The sequence below is a fragment of the Tenrec ecaudatus genome, chromosome 4, assembly GCF_050624435.1.
Source record: "Tenrec ecaudatus isolate mTenEca1 chromosome 4, mTenEca1.hap1, whole genome shotgun sequence".
Taxonomy (NCBI): Eukaryota; Metazoa; Chordata; class Mammalia; order Afrosoricida; family Tenrecidae; genus Tenrec; species Tenrec ecaudatus.
In genome coordinates, this window is record NC_134533.1 from 113,635,425 (window position 1) to 113,654,180 (window position 18,756).

At 49.8% G+C, this 18,756-nt stretch overlaps 1 protein-coding gene across 2 annotated transcripts in view; it reads right to left on the minus strand.

Moving 5' to 3' along the window:
• CADM1 (cell adhesion molecule 1) overlaps positions 1-18,756 on the minus strand; it is a 394,998-nt gene that overhangs the window by 34,093 nt on the left and 342,149 nt on the right. For both annotated transcript variants that reach the window (XM_075546628.1, XM_075546629.1), the window contains exons 6-8: positions 10,361-10,460; positions 6,168-6,340; positions 1,713-1,799 (exon numbers count right to left, since the gene is read on the minus strand). In XM_075546628.1, coding sequence (XP_075402743.1) covers positions 1,713-1,799; positions 6,168-6,340; positions 10,361-10,460 — 360 coding nt within the window. The remainder of the gene's footprint in view (positions 1-1,712; positions 1,800-6,167; positions 6,341-10,360; positions 10,461-18,756) is intronic.

The window sequence follows — 18,756 nt, forward strand, 5'->3', positions numbered from 1 at the left end:
AGAGAAGGAGGCCTCCTTGGCCTTTAACCGTCGACCTGCAGTCTTATGAAACGAGAGGCCACCAAGGCTGGCACAGACCCTTCTGCAAAGACCGAACCGACAGCCAGGGGTTCCCTTGAAGGGTTCATGGAACGGGGAATAAGGCGAGGTGAATTCGCGCAGACGTTAAAAGGGCTCGTCCCGGGGAACTTTATGAAAACGTGGTCACAGTTTCCAATGTGGAGAAGCGGTAAAGAACAGCGAGGAGTCAAACAGACAAAATGGAACGAGCCTTTGCGCATTTAGTACGAAGAGTGGGTCTCTGAGGAAACTGGGGTGAGAAGGCTCACCTTTGCTGAGGGGATTAAGGACGCGGGAAGAGGGACGCACCTCGGAGCTCAAGCAGCGGATGGCTGGCACGAACGAAGAACAGGGACAGAAACACACACGGCAAGACTTGAGGAAACAGCTTGGGCAGAGGTGGGGTTGAGGGTGAGGCACAAAACCCACCTGACGGACCTTCAGAAGATCTTAAGCGAAGCGCAGGCACGGGGGGGGGGGGGGGGAGGGAGGGCTCTGCAAAACCCTCCCAGGGGTTTAAGGAAAGGCTCCTGGGGCTCCAGTGCAGTGGTGGGGAACTGAGGCCAACGGCGGCTCAACAGTATCCTCTCACACGGCGTGAAAGCAGGGAGGCCTCCTGTCGCAGGCTTTCGATGGCTGTCACCTCCATCTCGCCGGCTCCCGTGAGAGCGGGAAATGACTTACTGCTTTGAAGCGGCATTTGTAAGAAGGCCAGCCATCAGACTGAGGACAAGGGCCCTGGTTCCAGGAGACCTTGCAGTCTCATCAGGAAGAAGTGGAAATCTTACCTTTTCAAGAGACTCCTCCCCTGCCCCCTTTCCCTCGTGCAGTAGCACCGCCTGCGCGTAGGTGCCTGCGGATGAGGGTGGGGAAGGTCTGGAGTCTGGTACATGTGGTACTCAGTCTTGGGCGCTCCTATTTGGGCAGGGAGGGGAAACGCCGTGGCTCGCAAAGCATCAGGCACGGAGAGAGCTGCTGGGTGCCAGGGAAGGGACGGACGGCACGTCACCTCCCACGGTGACGTTTGGAAATAAGAGAGATCAAGATTTCAATAACGCCATGAGGTTACAACTACTCAGGCCGCAGCTCCCATCCCTGACATGCTTCCCCGTGTGCAGGGGAGGGAGCCCGGGTGCTCACCTTGGAAGAGAGAGCAACTCTGTGACTAGCCAGGCTGCACGGAGCAGGAGGGACAAGGATAGGTCATGTCATACGGCAACCAAGTGAGCATGATACAAGGTGTGCAAGGTTCTTTACAGAGATCAAGATGAAGCTAAGCGCGGAGCAGGCCCAAAGCCAGGACAGTCACTTACCATTTTATCAATTGTGGCGGAGTCTCAGCTCCTGGCCTGTTCTCTAGCAGCCACACCGAGATTTCCCCTAGCCTCTGACCTTGGGTCGCGATGCTCAAGAAAGAAACAATCTTGCGAGAAGACTACAAAAGACCTATGAAAACACTTGCGTGTTCCAAGATTTTCTAGCACCCTTAAGATCCAACTCAAGAACAGAACATAGCTAACGCCTTCCAAGTTCCAAAATTAAGGGACTGTGAAATGCCGAGGCCCGTGAGGGAGACGGTAGCCTTCTTTTGACACATACCAGAGAGACAATACACATTCAGGACATTTTGAATGGTAATGAAGGTACCATACCTGTGATGATGGTAAGGATGGTGGTGGTGGTGGTGGTGGTGGTGGTGGTGGTGGTGGTGGTGGGAGGAGGGATAGTTGTGGGGGGATCTGGATAAAAAAAAAAAAAGGAAAATCAAACCCACAATGCTGAACACAACAATGGTCAGTAATGACAAAACAAGGGCATGAAGACACTGGGATGCTTGTGGAGCGGCATCCCCCTTTGAAACCCAACGCTTTGTTTCTGGGTTGGCTTGCCTCCGTCTACTTTCCTCCTGCCAAGATTTGGGGCTTGTGGATTTTACCCCAATGCCTAAGTGGGAAGAGCTAAGGAAAGAAGAAGACGGGTTTTTGATTAATGAAGTGAACTAGAGACGACGAGGTGTGAAGACAAGGGGGTTTGGGTGGGGAGGTGGGGACATCCAATGTATGCCACCCCACCCGTCACCCCCTGGATTTCAAAGGGGATGTAGAGCTGCTTTGCACCTAGAGGGGGCAATGGCGGTCCTGAGGCTTTCTCCTGGTGCTGGGGAGGAAGGCCGGGGGTCGGGGCTGCGCTATTTAGAGGGCTCAGCTCCGCCAAGGCTGCGGCGCACTCCTGCTCACTTGCTCTCTGTGACTGTTAACTTCATTATTCTCCATCAATACATCTCAGCAGGAAGTAAAACTTCTTCTACACTGGTAATAAATACAAAGAAGGCAGAATGTCACCACTAAATATCAAGTCCCAGGCATGTGAGATTTTACTGAGATTTTGTTTTTTAAGTCAATAAATTTTACAACTTCTAAATATTAATGCGATGCTGCCGTTGCCCGTCTGAGAAGCGTGACCTAAGCGGGAGGCGGCGATGAAGCGCAGAGCGCGTTGCTCGCCTTGTAGACCGGAGAAGGAAATGTCAGCCGGGCCTGACCCTGCAAGCCGGGCGGTCGAGGAGGAGCCTGCAGACCCGGGGTTTGAGAGGGGCACACCCGCCGATCATCTAGAAATGACTCGAGGCATGAGGAAGGGCAAATATGAAAGGGGTTGGGGGATATCCCAAGCCTAAATGATCAAACTGAATGTGTTAGATTATCAGCGAGACTTTGAACTAAGCAATCATTCTGCTATAATAGAGGATAAGACAACTTGAAGGCTTTTGATTTTAAATTTTATCTAAAGCACGTCAACTTTGTCTCCCTGACACATCTGGTGTCCCTTTTATCTCCAAGTTGAGCTCTCAGACGGTCTAATTAATACATCAGAACTTTAATTACATATTGCACCTTCATTGGGTTTGGTACAACTTCCTGAGAGTTTGGGACAAACATGACCCTGGTGCTTGGCTGGCAAGGTCAGCTGAAAAGGGTCTCTACAACAGACCAGTAATCCAAGGTTTTCAATTTCCTCAAAAAGTGGCTTCTTTCATCCAAGCCCTGGTACAAATGTGATAGGGGGCGGTTCACTGACAAGTGTCTCTGCTTTATTGGGGAGAAGGAAGCTTTGTTCGTCTACATTGGGGACAAAGTAGTTTAAATTGTTTAAAGTAGCCTCACAGGATCCCTTTTATTTAAAAACAATCTCACAATCCTGCAAGAAGTAGAAATGATTCAAAGCCGAATGAATGGGATGAGAACTATTTGTATTTCAGGTGTGTCTTAAGCCTGTCTCCTTGGACAGGCTGCATGGGGGTCTGAGGTGGGCAAGTATTCTGTGAGCCGGCCACTCACTTGGATGCGAACCGCACTGTAGGCATCGGGGCAGGTAGAGACGAACCAGGTGAACCAAGTGCTAGAGGTAGCCTGCTCATTCTCAGATACCGCATCTAGAGAGGACCCTGTTGCCCAGCCTGGGGACCATGAATGTGGTTCTTCTGTGATAGTTTAATGATGACATTTATCAACAAAAACACTGGTCTACCTGTAAGACTTTGGACCAGAATGCTATTTCCGTCCCCCAAGCTTTTAAAGTACTGACACAAAATGGGCAATGTTTACGAGACGGTAAGTAGATCTGAAGTGGAGTTGAGAATCGGGTTAAGAACCTCAGTGTGGACCACGCTAACAAGGGCGTGGACTTCAGAGAAAGAGACCCATTCTGCCTGGGGATGGAGGAGAAGCAGAGGAATTGTAAAGACAGGTCTTTGCCTCACTGTGTGCTTAGGAGTCAGAAAGCATCATGGCCCTGCTCACATCTTTGGTTGCTTTGGGAGTGCGGGCACATTCCGTCATCTGTGAGACGGGATGGCAATGCTTAATTCCTGCTGTCACTGTGGACACCAGATGAGACTGGACCTGCGAAAGACTCACCAAGAGGCTTGGAACAAAGTGGCGCTCAGTAAATGGTAGCAAGTATCTAGTTATTATCTAGAATTATGCAAATATATCCGTCCATCCAATCCGTAAGATGTTGCCCATCTTGAGTGGGAGCGGCAGGCACCATCCACCTGGGATGGTTTCTCTCCATCACTCAGTTTTCTTTGGCTGAAGAACCCATGTCAATTCAATATAATGAACTGATGGAAACCTGTCAGTGCTCTGGAACATCTGGGGTTTGTAAGGAAAAAGCTGGACTGGAAGGTTTGCAAACCTGGGCCCCTGCAGTGCAGGGGATGCCCAGTAGGCAGGAACCATACCCAAAGTGAAGCAAGCACAGGTAGATGGAAGAGAGAGGTACTGAGCTCCCATCTCCCTCATGGCAGCAGATGGTAACTAGTTGAGGGACCAAGAAGGCTTGGACTGCACAGTGCCAACCACAGACGGGCACGTGGCACCTCTCTCACGTCCTGAGGGAAGCTGTGCCCCTTGAAGTCATTCCCTTTGCTGTGATTTCCCTGGCAACTGCGGAGAATTAATGCGATTACCTGCAGACCACGGACCACATGAGCAGTGTGTGAAGACAACACCTTAGAAGTCGACCAATAAGGTGATTAGACATGAGCCTTTCATTTGGCATTAGGCTAGGAAAAGACCCAGGGTGTGGACTGAGGATTATATTTTAATATCCATGTAGACATGGGCAAAGCATGTTCCTATTTTATTAGAAAGACTGCCAACCCCTGTTTTCTCTGGAAGGAAAGGGGTCTTGGTTCTAAGACACTGTGGTGCACATATCCCAGATAGAATTGTGTACCTGTGCAGGTGTGTCTGTATATACTAATTATGCTGTTACCAGGGAAAAAGAGCCCCTCTTACACACATCCACACAGGCACGCAGGCATACACTCCAATTCACATATTTACAGGACAGTGATGTCTCGACGTCATTCTGTGTCATGTATGTTTACGACCGTGGTTCTGGTTTAAGCAACCCTCGGGAAGCGTTAGCTGGGCAGGAGAGACTCACTAGGCCGTCCTGCATCTCGAGAGGCAATGAAAGCAGTCCTCGGTCGAATGGGGACTATTCACCAGACACAAAGGTGGCCAGCTAGAAACAGGGAAGAAGCTTAAAATGCCACACACACTGTCAATACTCGATAAATACTTGCTGGTGAGAGAGTGGGACTCAGGGTCATATACTTCAATAATGCTGTAAGAAGATAACTTAATTAAAAAAACAGAAAGGAAACAAGGGAACCAAACACCCAAACCTGCTCCTGCCAGTCCTTTCTGGTTCCTGGCAGCCCCCCCTTGTTAGAGTAGAACTTCCCCAGAGGGGTTTCCTGGCTATCAAAAAATAAAGTTAAAATCTTTTTTAAAATTTTTTAAAAAGGAGAAAGTAAGCAAGCATTTAGTGCAAGCAGCCGCTCCAGGTGCTTTCTGTAACTGCCAGGGATTTTATGTGTCTCCATTTTTTCCAACTATTTACACTAGGAATTCTGTTTTTACATTTCCCCCCAACTATGTACTGGCTTAAAACTTCTTCTGGAATTTAAAAGCTTCCTGCTGAAATGGGGAGGGTTCAGTTCATCAGAGCAAGCAAGAAAAAGGCGATCCCAGATTTCATAGGAAAATCCGTCTGGGAAGAAAGCTTCTGAGCGGAAAAAGCCATTCATGGCGAAGGATGCATTTTTTCCAATCATGACTTGGAACATCGCTCCTTGGCGTGTGCCTCACACAGCTTTGCTGCTCAGCAGGGCCAGGGACTGTGACCTGGTGGGAAGCCCCCCGAGAGCGGAAGGCGTGGAGAAGACTCACAGCTCTCCCAGGCCAAGACGCCGGGGTCCGCCTCTGGCCGGCTTTCTTTTAATTCTTGAAGGAAATAACAAAGCCCAATGCTACCACGTCGATTTGGACTGGCAGCAAGCTTGTCTGGCAGAGTAGAACTGCCCCATGGGGGTTTCCCAAGGCTGTAAATCTTTACGGAAGCAGGCTGTCACATCTTTCACCCGAAATGGGATCGGATGGGTGGTGGGTTCGAACCACCGGCCACTTGGTTCCTAACTGGGCGCTTAACCACTGGGTCACCAGGGCTCCTTTCTCGGGAAGCTTCGGAGGGCTCACGAGCAGCCGGAGCGCAGGCGGGAGCCTAGCAGGAGGCAGCTTCTTCTTGGCACGTACCGTATACATACAGCATATAATCCGAGTGCGCTGACCCCACCATGTTCGACGCTTCGCAGCGGTACGTGCCGTTGTCTGTTTTGTTTAGGTTATTGATGGACAGGTTGGGCCCGGACAGCACGGCGTGTTGAGGCATTTCATCATCGACTCTCACCCAAGATATCATCACAGGCCTGCGGGGGAAGGGGAAGAAAGGCAGGCTTCATTCTCATTTCCCATTAAAAGGTCTGCGTCCGGCTTCACACTCACTCATTACAGGAACTGCATGCAGGGTGACACAATTAAAGAAAGACTACCGGGGAGATTACAGACTCACAGAACTACAACCCTGAAGTTCTCTGAAAATCTGCGTGGCATGTGATTCATTTTAATTTTATTATTAGTATTATTTTAAAGAAAACATGAGCAGGTGTAGGGGACACGTTCAGCAGATCACAAGCTGGGGTCTCACGGTTTCCAATCCATCTGCAGACAAATCGGCAAATAAACCGACGTCCCTGTGTTTTCGGCCCTGCTGGGTGATTTCACACCAATCCAGACAGACAGGACAGGGTGCACCCATTGTTAATCGTCTCATTAATTGGGGGGGGGGGGGAGAAATCGCGTGTCTGGCTAATGATACATGCTTTAAATCTATTGGTAACTACCACATGAAGACACCTGCTCAGAAGCCACTTGTGATAATTTAATGTATGCTGAGCTCCACAGAGATGAAGGGCATTTAACTTTTGAGCGGCTCTAGCTGTTGGCTTCTGCTATTTGGAAAACTGCCCCTGGCTCTGGAAACATACCATCCTTTCTCACCCCTCAGCCCCTACCTATAACCTGCTCTCCCTAATACAAAACACGAGTCGCGCTCGCAGACACCCTGGCCCCGCGCCTGTCTTTCCTCTACAGGGCTGGCTCTCTGGGCCCATTGCTAGTGGCCTCTCCCCCTTGTGTGTGCACCTGCTCAGAACAGAAGTCAGCACAGCCTGCGGAGGAGAGTCTCAAGGTACTCGCTGCTAAGTGTGTCTTCACGTGGCTTCCTTAAGTCGTGAGCACTTGGCTCATCAGAGACGAGTTTGCTTTAGTGGGGTGAAGGAGCATCTGCATCCACTAGCAAAAGCAAATTCTACAAGATGCTCTGAGCCTGGCCCTGTCCTCCCCACCCCACCCCCATAAACAAAAAAACCCCCAAATACAACAAAACCACGCACGTGCAAAACTACTTGCTAAAGCATGGGTTTGCGATCCTTGTTCTCCAGCAGCCTGGGGAAGACAGAAGAACCCCCCTCCCCCCGGCTGGTGGCAGAGCTTTGCTCTGAGAGCGGGGGCATCAGGCACGGGAGCCGCTCAGTTCCAACCTCCCTTCAGTTCCCACCGCGACCTCGAGGAGCAGCGATCCCACAGAAGTACCGGGCTTCGCGGCCAAGGGATGCTCAGGTTTGCCCCGTCGAGCAGCACTGCCCATTTTCAAACGGGACGTGAAGTTACAATTTTCCTTTAATTACACATGGGTTTGTCATCGCAAGCCGGTAAATTATTTAAAACTCAGTGCCGCATATGTCCTCCTCACAGGCAACGGCAAGCAGGCCTGCCTGGCAGCCTGCGCGGACGCCCGCTGCTTGACAGCTGAAACAATCAGTGGGGGTAAGTGCTGAGAATATTCACAACATTTAATGGCAAGCTGAATTACCATTTTTATAGTATGCAATTTCTTGAGAAAATAAATAGGTAATGTGCTAGGAGGGACAGCGGCGGAGGAAAGGCGCGCGCGCTCGCGCTCGCTCGCTCGACCACACGCCCGGCCCTATCTGAGAGGAGCAAACAAAATCCCCTCTGGCATCCACGTCCCGCAGGAAACGTGTAATTTGCTGCCCCTGTGGCACATTCAATTGAACACAGTACCTTCTTCAGGGGGGAAAAAATAAAACACAGAAACAAAATATAGGTTAGCAAGCCACAGCGTGTGAACGTGGCTGCTGCGGTGGCCGAATACAGGTATTGCAAGTGGCACAAGACGCCTCCGAGGGGGCGGGGCGGGGGGTGGAGCTACCTGGGCACTGGACTGTGAGGGGGGGCCGAGGAGGTGCTCATTAGGGTAGAATTAAAACAGCTTACAACGAAAAAGAACCTTTCGCCGTACTCAGAAGAGAACACGGCTAGGCGGAGGCTCAAAGCTTTCCAGCGCAAATGACCTCGGAAGATCGGAGGAGCAAAACTGCGCACCTCCTAAAGGTCGTTTTGAAACAATCCAGGTGGTCGGTACTCACAAAGCTGAAAGTGCTGCCTTCGAGTTGATTCCAACTCACAGCGACCCTACAGGGCAGAGAACTGCTCCGTGAGTCACTATAGTGTCTCTATACTGTCACTAGACTGTCACTATAGTGACAGTGAGTCTCACTGTCATGACCGCTGGCGCTGGCAGCCTGCTCTTGCTCCCTTGGAGAAGCCGGTGGGTTTGAACCATCAACAGTATGGTGAGCAGCCCGGTGCTTAACCCATACCACCACCAGGCACCCTTAGAGTTCGTTTGCCCGAAAAACCAAAGCCACAGCCATTGAGTTGATTCCCACGCACGGGGACTATCTAGGACAGCGTAGAAGTGTCCCTGTGGATTATTCCTGAGGCTGGCTGTCAATCATCACAGAGGCAGAAAGCCTCCGCCCCCTCCCCCCACTCCCCACCCCCGGCATGGCTGGTGGTTTCAGATGGCTGACCTTGCTGTGGGCAGCCCAACTTGTAACCCTTTCAGATTGACACAAAGCCTAGTTCCGGGGCAGGAAGCTCGAGAGAGGGAGGGCCGGACGTGAGGGGAGAGAGCTGTAGCAGCCAGGCTCCCTGTGGGCTCACTTGTTTCTGACACAGCTGTAATGGGGGCAATTCTTTGCAAAGATGTTGGGCGAAGTTTTGTTATGAGGCCCTGAATTACTTCTGAGAAAACTATGCTGATGATGTTGTTAACAACACCAAAAGGGGAAAAAACAAATCACACTACAGGGACAGCAGAGGGAACTCAATGGTATTATTTTTTTTTTGGGGGGGGGGGTTGGGTACCACTGAAAGCGTGAGAACTTTCAATCCCAACAATGATTTGTTTTTCCATTTCATGATCCATGGACTGTGTCCCTGCCCCTAGTTTAAAACACCTCACCCTAACACAAAAGATCACGAGGCCTCGCACGGACGAAGCAAAATCAATATTGTGGTTCAATACATGATTGTTTTTTTTGGGGGGGGGGTGGTTCTACACTAGTGTTACATGTTAGAGAAGGGACAGTTGTCCACCGGTTCTGAATCAGAATGACCCCATGTGAGTCAGGGTAGAACCAAGCTCCACAGAGTTTCCCATAGCTGATGTTTCTGGAAGTAGCCAGGACTCTCTTCTGAGGTGCCATGGGGTCAGCTTGAACTTCAAGCCATCTGTCGAGCAGGCCAGCACATTAACCATTCCCATCCCCCAAGGGGCTGACACACACACACACACACACACACACACACACACACGAGGGGGTACAAACTGCTAGATACATGAGGGGTGGGGCTACCAATAGTGAGACATTTTCATTATATTTGAACCCCATTTTCCCATGCACTTTGGAAGTCTCTTCATACAGTCTCTCTAGATCACTCCAGATCAACAGGGCCCAGTGAAGTTGCTCTTTTACACTGTTTAATTAAAGACATTCATCTGATGGGTTTTTCTTTTTCTCTTCCACAAGGGCACATAGCCCATGAGAAAAATTCTTGGACCATGTCTTACGACGTCAGGATTTCTAGCGGTAAGCGCCCTCCCTTTGAGGGCCCAATACACGGCCCTGAAAAGGCGGCGAATTCCCGGGCCGGCCCCATGCACAGCAGCTCAACTGTGGTCAGCTTCAGCACCAACACGGAAGTTTGGAGACACAGCAGCACAGTGTGCGCACACACAAAAAACTTATTTGGATGACACTTTCCTTGTGGGAGGGTAGAACGGTCTGGCAATTGTGCTGATAGCAATGCAGAAGAATTAGCAGAGATTTCAAGCTGAGCTGGCACTCCCCCGCTCTTCCCCCACCCCCAGGCCCCACCATGAAGAACCACAGTCACCCTTTCAAGGCAGTCTCCATCTTTTGCCGAGGGGGGCAGGTGATGGGCCAGTGACTTGCGAAGGCACCTCCCTGGGTTGTGACACTTATGCGCATGACCGACCATCTGCCATCAGAACTTACTGGGGCTTCCCGATGGCTTCGCACGTCAACTTCAGGGCATCCCCTTCCCGGGTGAGGCCTTGCAGTGGGTATGTCATCTGAATGTGCACTTGCGGCTTATCTGTGTGACAATGACACAGAGGATCATGGTTAGCAAACGACACCGTCGGGCGACATCACACTTGTACGCTGCCACAAACCCCACAGCACCAGCACCGAATCGAATCTCCCTCCAGCCGCAGGCCTTCGGTGACCCTCTGATTAGTTGGTAATCCTGGCATTTGCTCAAATCAAATTGACTAATAACTCCGAGTGAACTGCGGGGAGATAAGAGATTCATAAGGCAACTGCGCCGCATCAAACATTTCCTGTGAAATACATTTTGTTACATCGAAGTTTATCGCCAAACCCACTCAAGCTAAAGGAAACTCATTTGCCTTCATGCTGAGGTGAAGCCTCAGATATGTGTGGTGCTCAGAATGGATACATTTTATCATATATCATATTTTACTATGTGACAATACGCGGTGACACTGCATGTTAATAAGTTTGCCTCTCCTGTGGGGGGTTTCCAACGGGAGCGGCGCCATCTCTGAAATCCACTCAATTGGCTTTCAGAATAACAGATGGGCGTCTTTGGTGGCGGCGGACGAAGCCGCTGGACGTCTCCATATAAACAGGAGGAGGAGGAAGGAAGTGGGCCTTTCACTAAGGACCTTCCTCTACAGGCACCAGCCTTGGTTGAAACAAGCCCCGTTTCAGAGGTGAAACCACCGGAACCCAGAGCGTGACGTGGCTTGTCCGGACAAGAGCTGCCTCATGAGGTCCAGATGTGTGTGTGTGTGTGTGTGGGGGGGGGGGGAGCCAAAGGAAAACCCCGTTTCACAGGTGCTTTCTTCCTTCTTTGCTTTGAAAAGACTTAGGTGACGTAGGTGAAGGCTTGCCAATCATCGTTTTTCTACATTCGATAATTCATACGTATTGTTTCAATTCATTCGCAGCATCCCCCTCAATGCTGCATCACCCACGCCGCCGCCTCCCTGCATCCCCAGGCTCCACGCCTCCTCCTTTCCTAGCCCTGTGATTTTCAGTGGGTGGTCCAGGTTCTCACATGGAGGGGAGCTGAGTTCCAGACCTGAAGGGCCATCGTCTTGGGCGGGGGTTGGGGGGGTGGGGCTCTACCAATCTCCTGGTCCCTTTGGAGGATGCTCTCTTCCATTTTCCTCCAGCGGACCCAGGATCATGGCGTAGGATCTCTTGCCGGGCAGTTAATAATGGTAGGCAGGCGGCACCTAGTTCTGGTCTCAGGTGAGAGTTCACAGTGCCTTTCACCACTAAGGCAAGTAGAAGTTCCTAATGGAGTGAAGGATTTAGGCAAGCGATGGTGGTCTTTCTATTTCCACCAGCAAATGAAAACCGTGTGAGTGTATGAGGGTAAAGGCATGAGAAATAAATGTCAGGAAGTGTGTAGATTGCAAGGCGAAGAACTGCAAATGACATAATACACATACAAACCCCCACTTACAAAAAAATACCCCCAAACAAACCACTGCTCAGAATTAGAAAGCTTTCCTTTTGCTTTGTTGGGCTGGACCAACAACCGTTAAGTTCCTAAATCAGTTTCGCATTTAATTCTGAGGCTCTGTAAATGTATATTTTTGGAGATGTACCAAAGAGTAATAAATGTGAGAGAGCAAGACATCAGTTGGCTGGAAGGTCAAAACCATTTCCATAGCTTGAACTTCCTCAGACAGTCACACCACCTAAACAAGGACCCCGCGGCCTTTTACACGCAGCGGTTGGCTCATTCACATTCATCCTATGGAACAAGGGAGTGGAGAGAAACATAAAGGGCTCCGCCTGTACACAGCTAAGCAAGCTGCCCAAGGAAGCCCATTGTAGGGACGACTGCTTTCAGATGCATTTTTAGAGTATGCCCTAGCCGAGCTCGCTCTGTCCCACACACAACCCCAAAGGTCACCTGGCATGCCAAACCTTTTCGGAGGGGCTCCTGGGACACCAGTCGGCATGGCACACTGTGACTTGGTTGTGCTTTCTGAGTAAGCCAAGTCCTTGCCAGAGAGCATAAAGGTAACAAGCCCAGAAGCTCCAGCCGATACTTCCAAGTTACATGGTTCTGGCCTTGGACTTGTTGGCCAAAAAATGCATGAAAGTAAGAAGGTATCGATTTTTCTGGAGCTGGGAACAGGGTGGGGAAGGCAATCACCAGAAGGGTAGAAATACTTAGAAAGGATATACATGATGACCTTGAACTAGTGCTCGGTGCTAGGCTGAGGGCAATGGCTCTTGGGCATCCTCTGCCCAACTAGAGACTACATGAATTATGCACTGGAGACATATGTGGGCTAGTTAATTTCAGTGGATTAACACACACTCAGATAGCTTATTAGACCTTATATTAAACATATGCTCATGCACGTGCACACACACACACCCAAGATAGGAAACAAACAAACAAACAAACAAAGGTCATGACACCAAACAACACAACACCTACTATCTAGCCGCGCCAGGAGCAGCATTGGGCTCGAGCAGCATTTTGGACATTCCCGGCCAAGGGACCACTCTCAATCTTACCCAAGAGCCTTGCTGGCCGACAATACATTTAGAGTTCCAACTTTGACTGAAATGCAGCATTTGCTTATAAGTTAATCTCGGATCCTTGGAAGGGCTACATTTTCCATGCACTGCTGACTTCAGCCCCTTAATTAGGGAGAAGTTGAATGCTTGCTGGTCGGTTGTGGAAGGTTTTTATTTTTTAAAATTTTTCCCTTCGTATAATTTACAAGCAAACAGAAAGGGTCTATTTTTCAGCACAGTGCACTGAGGATTTTACATGCTCAGCTACCATTAATAATACAGAGTGTGGAAAATCTAATCTACCTTCCCTCATTAATACCACCAAGTTTGTTTTAGTTAAACACCTTATTTTTTAATGTAATGTTCTGAACGAGCTGTTTACCAGTTGTCAATTACTCACATAATTTCGGAAGAAGGAGCTAAGGGCTCGCGATACCTGGACTCCATATAGAATTCACATCTTAAGCCCCAGAAAACACACCTTCAATTTTGATAACTGATTTCCCCAATTTACTCTTGAGGTTTCTGGAGAAACATCTACCATCTACTTATGGCTACAGCTGCCATGGCTGCCTTAATAGCGGGCTGAAAAGTAAACGAGCATCTTGCTTGCATTCTTCAGAAGTCCCCTCTGCTGGCACATACAGCGTTTACAGGCATATTATCTGACCACGGGCAGCCGAGCCATCTCCACAGCCAACCGAGGAACCAGGCAGAAGGTCTCCAAGCCAAGATGCCTCCCCCTGCGATGGAAATTTAAGAACAAATCCTGCTCTCCCCCTCTCTTGGCCCTGGAAAATGGAACCGAAAAGTTCCCGCCAAGTGGGGTAGAGGAGCAGGGGTTCCCCTGGAACCTCCTTTTCAGAGGGACCCCACGCTTTCTGGGAAGATCTTCACTGTAATCTGAGCACCTCAGAATCCGGTGCCATCCAGACGGCTGGCTGACTCACTCAGAGACTTTTCATTTATATTTTAATTATATTCATAAATCACATGTTATAACCCACCAAATCTTTCCGGAATAAGAACCAGGCTCCAAGATGGATTTATTTTTAAGTAATGAGGTAAGGCCGCGTACATTTCTGGACGATCATTTGTAGGCCGCGGTGGGTGGTGTGCGGAACAAGGCAAAACGCCAGATGACACTTTTGGCCCAGACATAATAACGGCCCTGAAATCTATCGCTCAGAATGGCTTAATGTCATTATAAAATGGATTTCTAGATAAAAATAAGGAAACTAGCTTGATCTGTGCACTTGTGGAATATGACAGTGACAGCAATGGCATCGCCAACAGCCAACCAAATAGGCCGTGGGGTCTGAGGTCTCCGCCACACACTGCCCTCTCTTTAAGAACCAAGCACAGGCAAAACCTGGTCATCTGTCAGAGTTAAACACAGGGTTAAACAGCAGGTTTCAGGTCACACTACGGTAGCAATCAATTAAGAAATAATAGCAAGACATTCTGATTTGGTGAGGCTGTCTCAAAATGTACTTTGCGCTCCATATAATGAGGAGAAACTGTGTGTGTGTGTGTGTGTGTGTGAACATATACACTCTTAAAGAGGTTAGAAAGGTTTGTTTGCCGGCAGCTTACAATTGATTTCATGCCAGTCTGACCCTGCACCATATTCTACGATCTTTTCACAAGATGAAACTCCACACTTTGTAAACTGGATTTCAATTTCATATGTAAATGAAGTCAGTCTCCTGCTTTCTAGATTACAACACGACAGTTATCGGGTCTTTAACACTTTTTATTAAAAAAAGGCACTTTGCTGCACGCAGCTTCCTTGTGACTTGGATATCACCCTTTCTACGCACCAGTGACAGGAGCTGGGACAGGACCCCCCCTCCTTACCTACCTGCCCCAAACCTGGCCAGAGACCCCTGACCCCAGTGGCTCCATCCACCTTCCCTTTCTCCTCAGGAAGCAGGAGCTCCTTGATGTGCCATCTGGTACCCAAGCTCAGGGGCAGGGGGGCAAAATCTCTTCTTGGACTGCTTCTTGGGTTCTTCACTTTGGTGTCAAGCGATACTTTGAGAGGCTGGTTTGAGCAGGAGTCCATGCCTATGGAGCGAGCATTGATGGCTTCAGATCGCTCCCTTGGAGGGAGGCCTCCAGGGCTGTGCTGGGGGAGACAGTGTGGGCCAGCGACTCAAAGGTCACCCTGAGATGCGGTGAGTAGGAGGGCAGCTGAGTTTGAGGCGGGATTCCATCTCTGCACTCGGTTGTCTTGGCTGTTGGGAGAAGAGGGCTTTGCCGCTGAAGGAGAATGGTGACTGGGGCAAGTTAGGGACGAGGACTTGGAGAGGACATCTTCCAGAGATTTGCTTCCTGTTGTCACAGTGCACTCATGAAGACTTTGCACCGCCCTTTAGTTTGTTTGCAAGGGGAGGGCCTCCTCTGCTCCATCTGCTGCAGGAACGGCCACACTTACTCTGCACTGCTGGAGGGGGGCTCAGTTATGACGAGAGGCACGAGTCAAATCTGGGGGGGGGGGCTGATGGGGCACCAGAGGGCAAGTGAAGCGCAATTTCCTCTTGTTGCGATTTGCAAGCAGCCTCGTGGATATTAAAATCATTGTTTACCGCACAGAATCACCACCCCCCCCCCCCCCGCGACAGGGCAGCATGAAGTGATGCTCCCACTGGTTCTTAAAGGGGTGCACGCTCACTCACAGGGTAGTCTTCCACAGCTGTCAGAAACCTTCCCAGCGGAAAGCTAGCTTTTCCTCTGCAAAAAACACCCAGAGGAAAAGTCCTTACAGAACAGCAGTTTTGTAAGAAATGGGTTTTGTTCTTTGTTTGGTAACGCTGGTGCCTAGAACAGTGCCTGACCCAGAGCAGGTGTTCAACACACACCGAATGAATGAATGAATGCATGCATGTGAAAATGGACGGATGTTAGGGCACTGCTAAGTCTGCTGATGAAAAAATCAGACCGTGAATCGACGTAGGTCCTCAAAGCAAAGTCAGTGTCTTTCGTTCGGATAGTCGATCCAGTTTCTCATGTTTGAGGCTCGGCCTCGCTGTGCTGGTTTCCATTGCATTGATTTAGCATTTCTGGTGGTACCGTAGGAGAAATGATCAAGGATGGGTGGGGCCTGACCATCCTTCTTCAGAGGCCAGCTTTAGAACCATGTAACCTCTCACGGCTTCCAAATCCGACCTTGAGTGCCAACCAGTGAACAGATACACGCAAGACTAGCTACGCTGCCATGTGCCAGACTAAGAGCCACACGGACACATCTTCTGCAAATCTGTCAGGTCAGAGCGTGAGACGTGGAAAGACCCTCCTGAGTAAAACAGGTCTCTTTCTATCAGAGGGCCTGGAGAAGCCCTACAGGAAGGAAACCTCTCAGGGTTATTCATGTCCAGCTCACGATGGATTTGGCCTAACACGCATTCTTGGTATTCTGCATGTTGGTTCTTGAGCTGCCTGCTGTCTTGGCATTACAGCACGATGCAAGGCATCTTACAGCTTTATTGGACAGCAATATCAAAATACAAAATTGCTTCTCTACCTAGCCCCCACCTATGCCGATAGACTTGTCAAGGCACCATCTCCATCTGTCTAACAATTTGCACCATGTCAAAGCAGTAGTCAGAGCATCCGCCAGGGACTTGACCGGCACTTCTTTTTCCGTGTCCTTGAAGCTTTAGGAACAAAGTGAAGTCTGAAAGGGCAAGCTCCGGACTGTGAGGGTGGACATGGTAAGTCTTTCCCCATTGGAATTCCATAGGCTAGAGCTCTTGATACTCCCAAAGAATTAGCAGGCGGTGCACTGTTGTGATGGGAAACTTTTTGTTATGATGGGGCAATTTTCCTGACCCCACCCATGCATGCAAATGGCCCTAAAACGCTGTCCTAGTAAAACCCCTGTCCCTCTGTGATCAACTAGTGTCCTTTGAGAACATCGGTCCATATCGTCTCCTAGGGCATTCACCCCAAGTCTCCACAACACCTGCCTTAAATCGGAACTGGCCCAGCATATCCCCTCAGAAGCTACTGCTTTGATGGGAAGGTTTTATGGGTTTGTTTGGGTTTTTTTTTTTTCGAGGGGGCGGGTGTAATTGGCACCTTGAGACTGAGGCTGCTGAACCTGCCTGCAGCCTCAACAATTGCAGAGACATGTTCCAAGAGGTTTGCTTTGGGAGAAATCCGTGCATGGATGAATAGGAGCTTGAGGGGCAGTACTTTCTGACCCCCCTGAAGCTCAATTCACAGAACGAAGCCGGGAGAAGTGGAGTCTGTGAGAAAGCCGGCAGGAGATGAGAGAAATGGGCCAAACCAAAAATGCAGGCTCGGCTCCTATGCTTTGAAGAATGCCACCCGGCCCTGGAGCAGAACCGATGGGGGAGAAGATGTAACATGGGGGCCGCTCCTGGAGATGAAGTCTGTCCTTCCCTCCAAACAGGAGAGATTTTCTGATTTCCAGGGAAAACCTCTTTCCCCATAGGGCACTATTGAGAACAGAAAAACGTTTATTTGGGCCCAGAGAGAGAATGGGTTTTGATCATCTCCCCAATGCCCAAATTCTTCCCCTACCCCAATCGAGGGAATGAATGGAAAAAGAGGTCTAGCTTCCTCTGGATCTCGGATGGACAGGAATATGGATTAATCCAACACCTGGTGTCATGGCGTCAATGCAACTCGTTTAGAAAAAGATGCCCTCTTTCAGGAGGGAGGGTCAGTCAGCTGATAGCCAGGGCAGCGGAGGCACCCACACCGCTTCTCGGGCGTCTGTTTTCATTGTCTCTTTGCAAAGTTCATCTCTTACTTCCCCCACCCCACCCCCTTTTAACCTTCTAAATACGCACATGCACAAAGGCTCCACGACATGGGGGTTTTCTGGCAAAGATGGTTTAAAGAGCAAAGCGATGCATCGCTGCAGTGATGGGCAGGGGAGAGAGAGAGGCAGCAGTCATCCGAGAGCTTCGGATTGGGCTGTGCATGCAGGAAGTAAGCACCACCCCCCCGGCCCCCAGGCCCCCCTCAGTCTGCAACAAGGCCAGCTGAATGCCACACTGAGGGTCAGCGCTCTCCTTTGAAGGCCCGGCTCACGCCACCATGTGCTGCCACCTTGATGCTATTTGGACAGTCTGCTTTTAACGCTCTGACAGTGAACTGTTCTCCGTTAAGCAGGCTTTTTATTTGACAAGAGCGCATTTCCTCAGATCTGAAGCTCCAGTCACTGGGCTACCATTGTGTCACACTCGGCTATGGTCAGCCGGCTTGTAAGCGTGGGCACCACTACATAAACAGACGTTGGGAAGGGAAAGAGTTGGGGGGGGGGGGGGCAACTGCACAGGAAGATTTTTAGGGCCACGTAGCTTAGAACATGAAAACGCCAAACAGCGGTCTGCATACCATCCGAGGAGAGGGAGCTTTGCCTTCCAGCTCGCTGGCGGAATGGTTTTCTGTTGTGAACATTTAGCTGTGCGCTGTGGCTGTACTCTTGCTGCGCCCCCAACGAGAGCGAGCGAACTGAGGGCCCTACTGTATGTTCTGTTTCCCGCAACGCTCCTATGAGAAAACCTTATTAATGAGCTTGCAAACGAGCACCCAACAGGGAAATGTCACAAACAAGAGCGGCTAATGCCCCAGAAAATCAAATAACTGAACACTTGGCTGATTGTGATGTCTTTCATATTTATAATAAAAAAGGGGGGGAAGGGTGAGGCTGTAATTCACTGATTCTGAAGGGTCAACACCTTGCTGAACAAAACAACTCATTTATTTATGTTCCGAACTCTCCAGATGATAAATTACATTGATGTTAATCACTTCAATGCATACTCCACAATTAATAT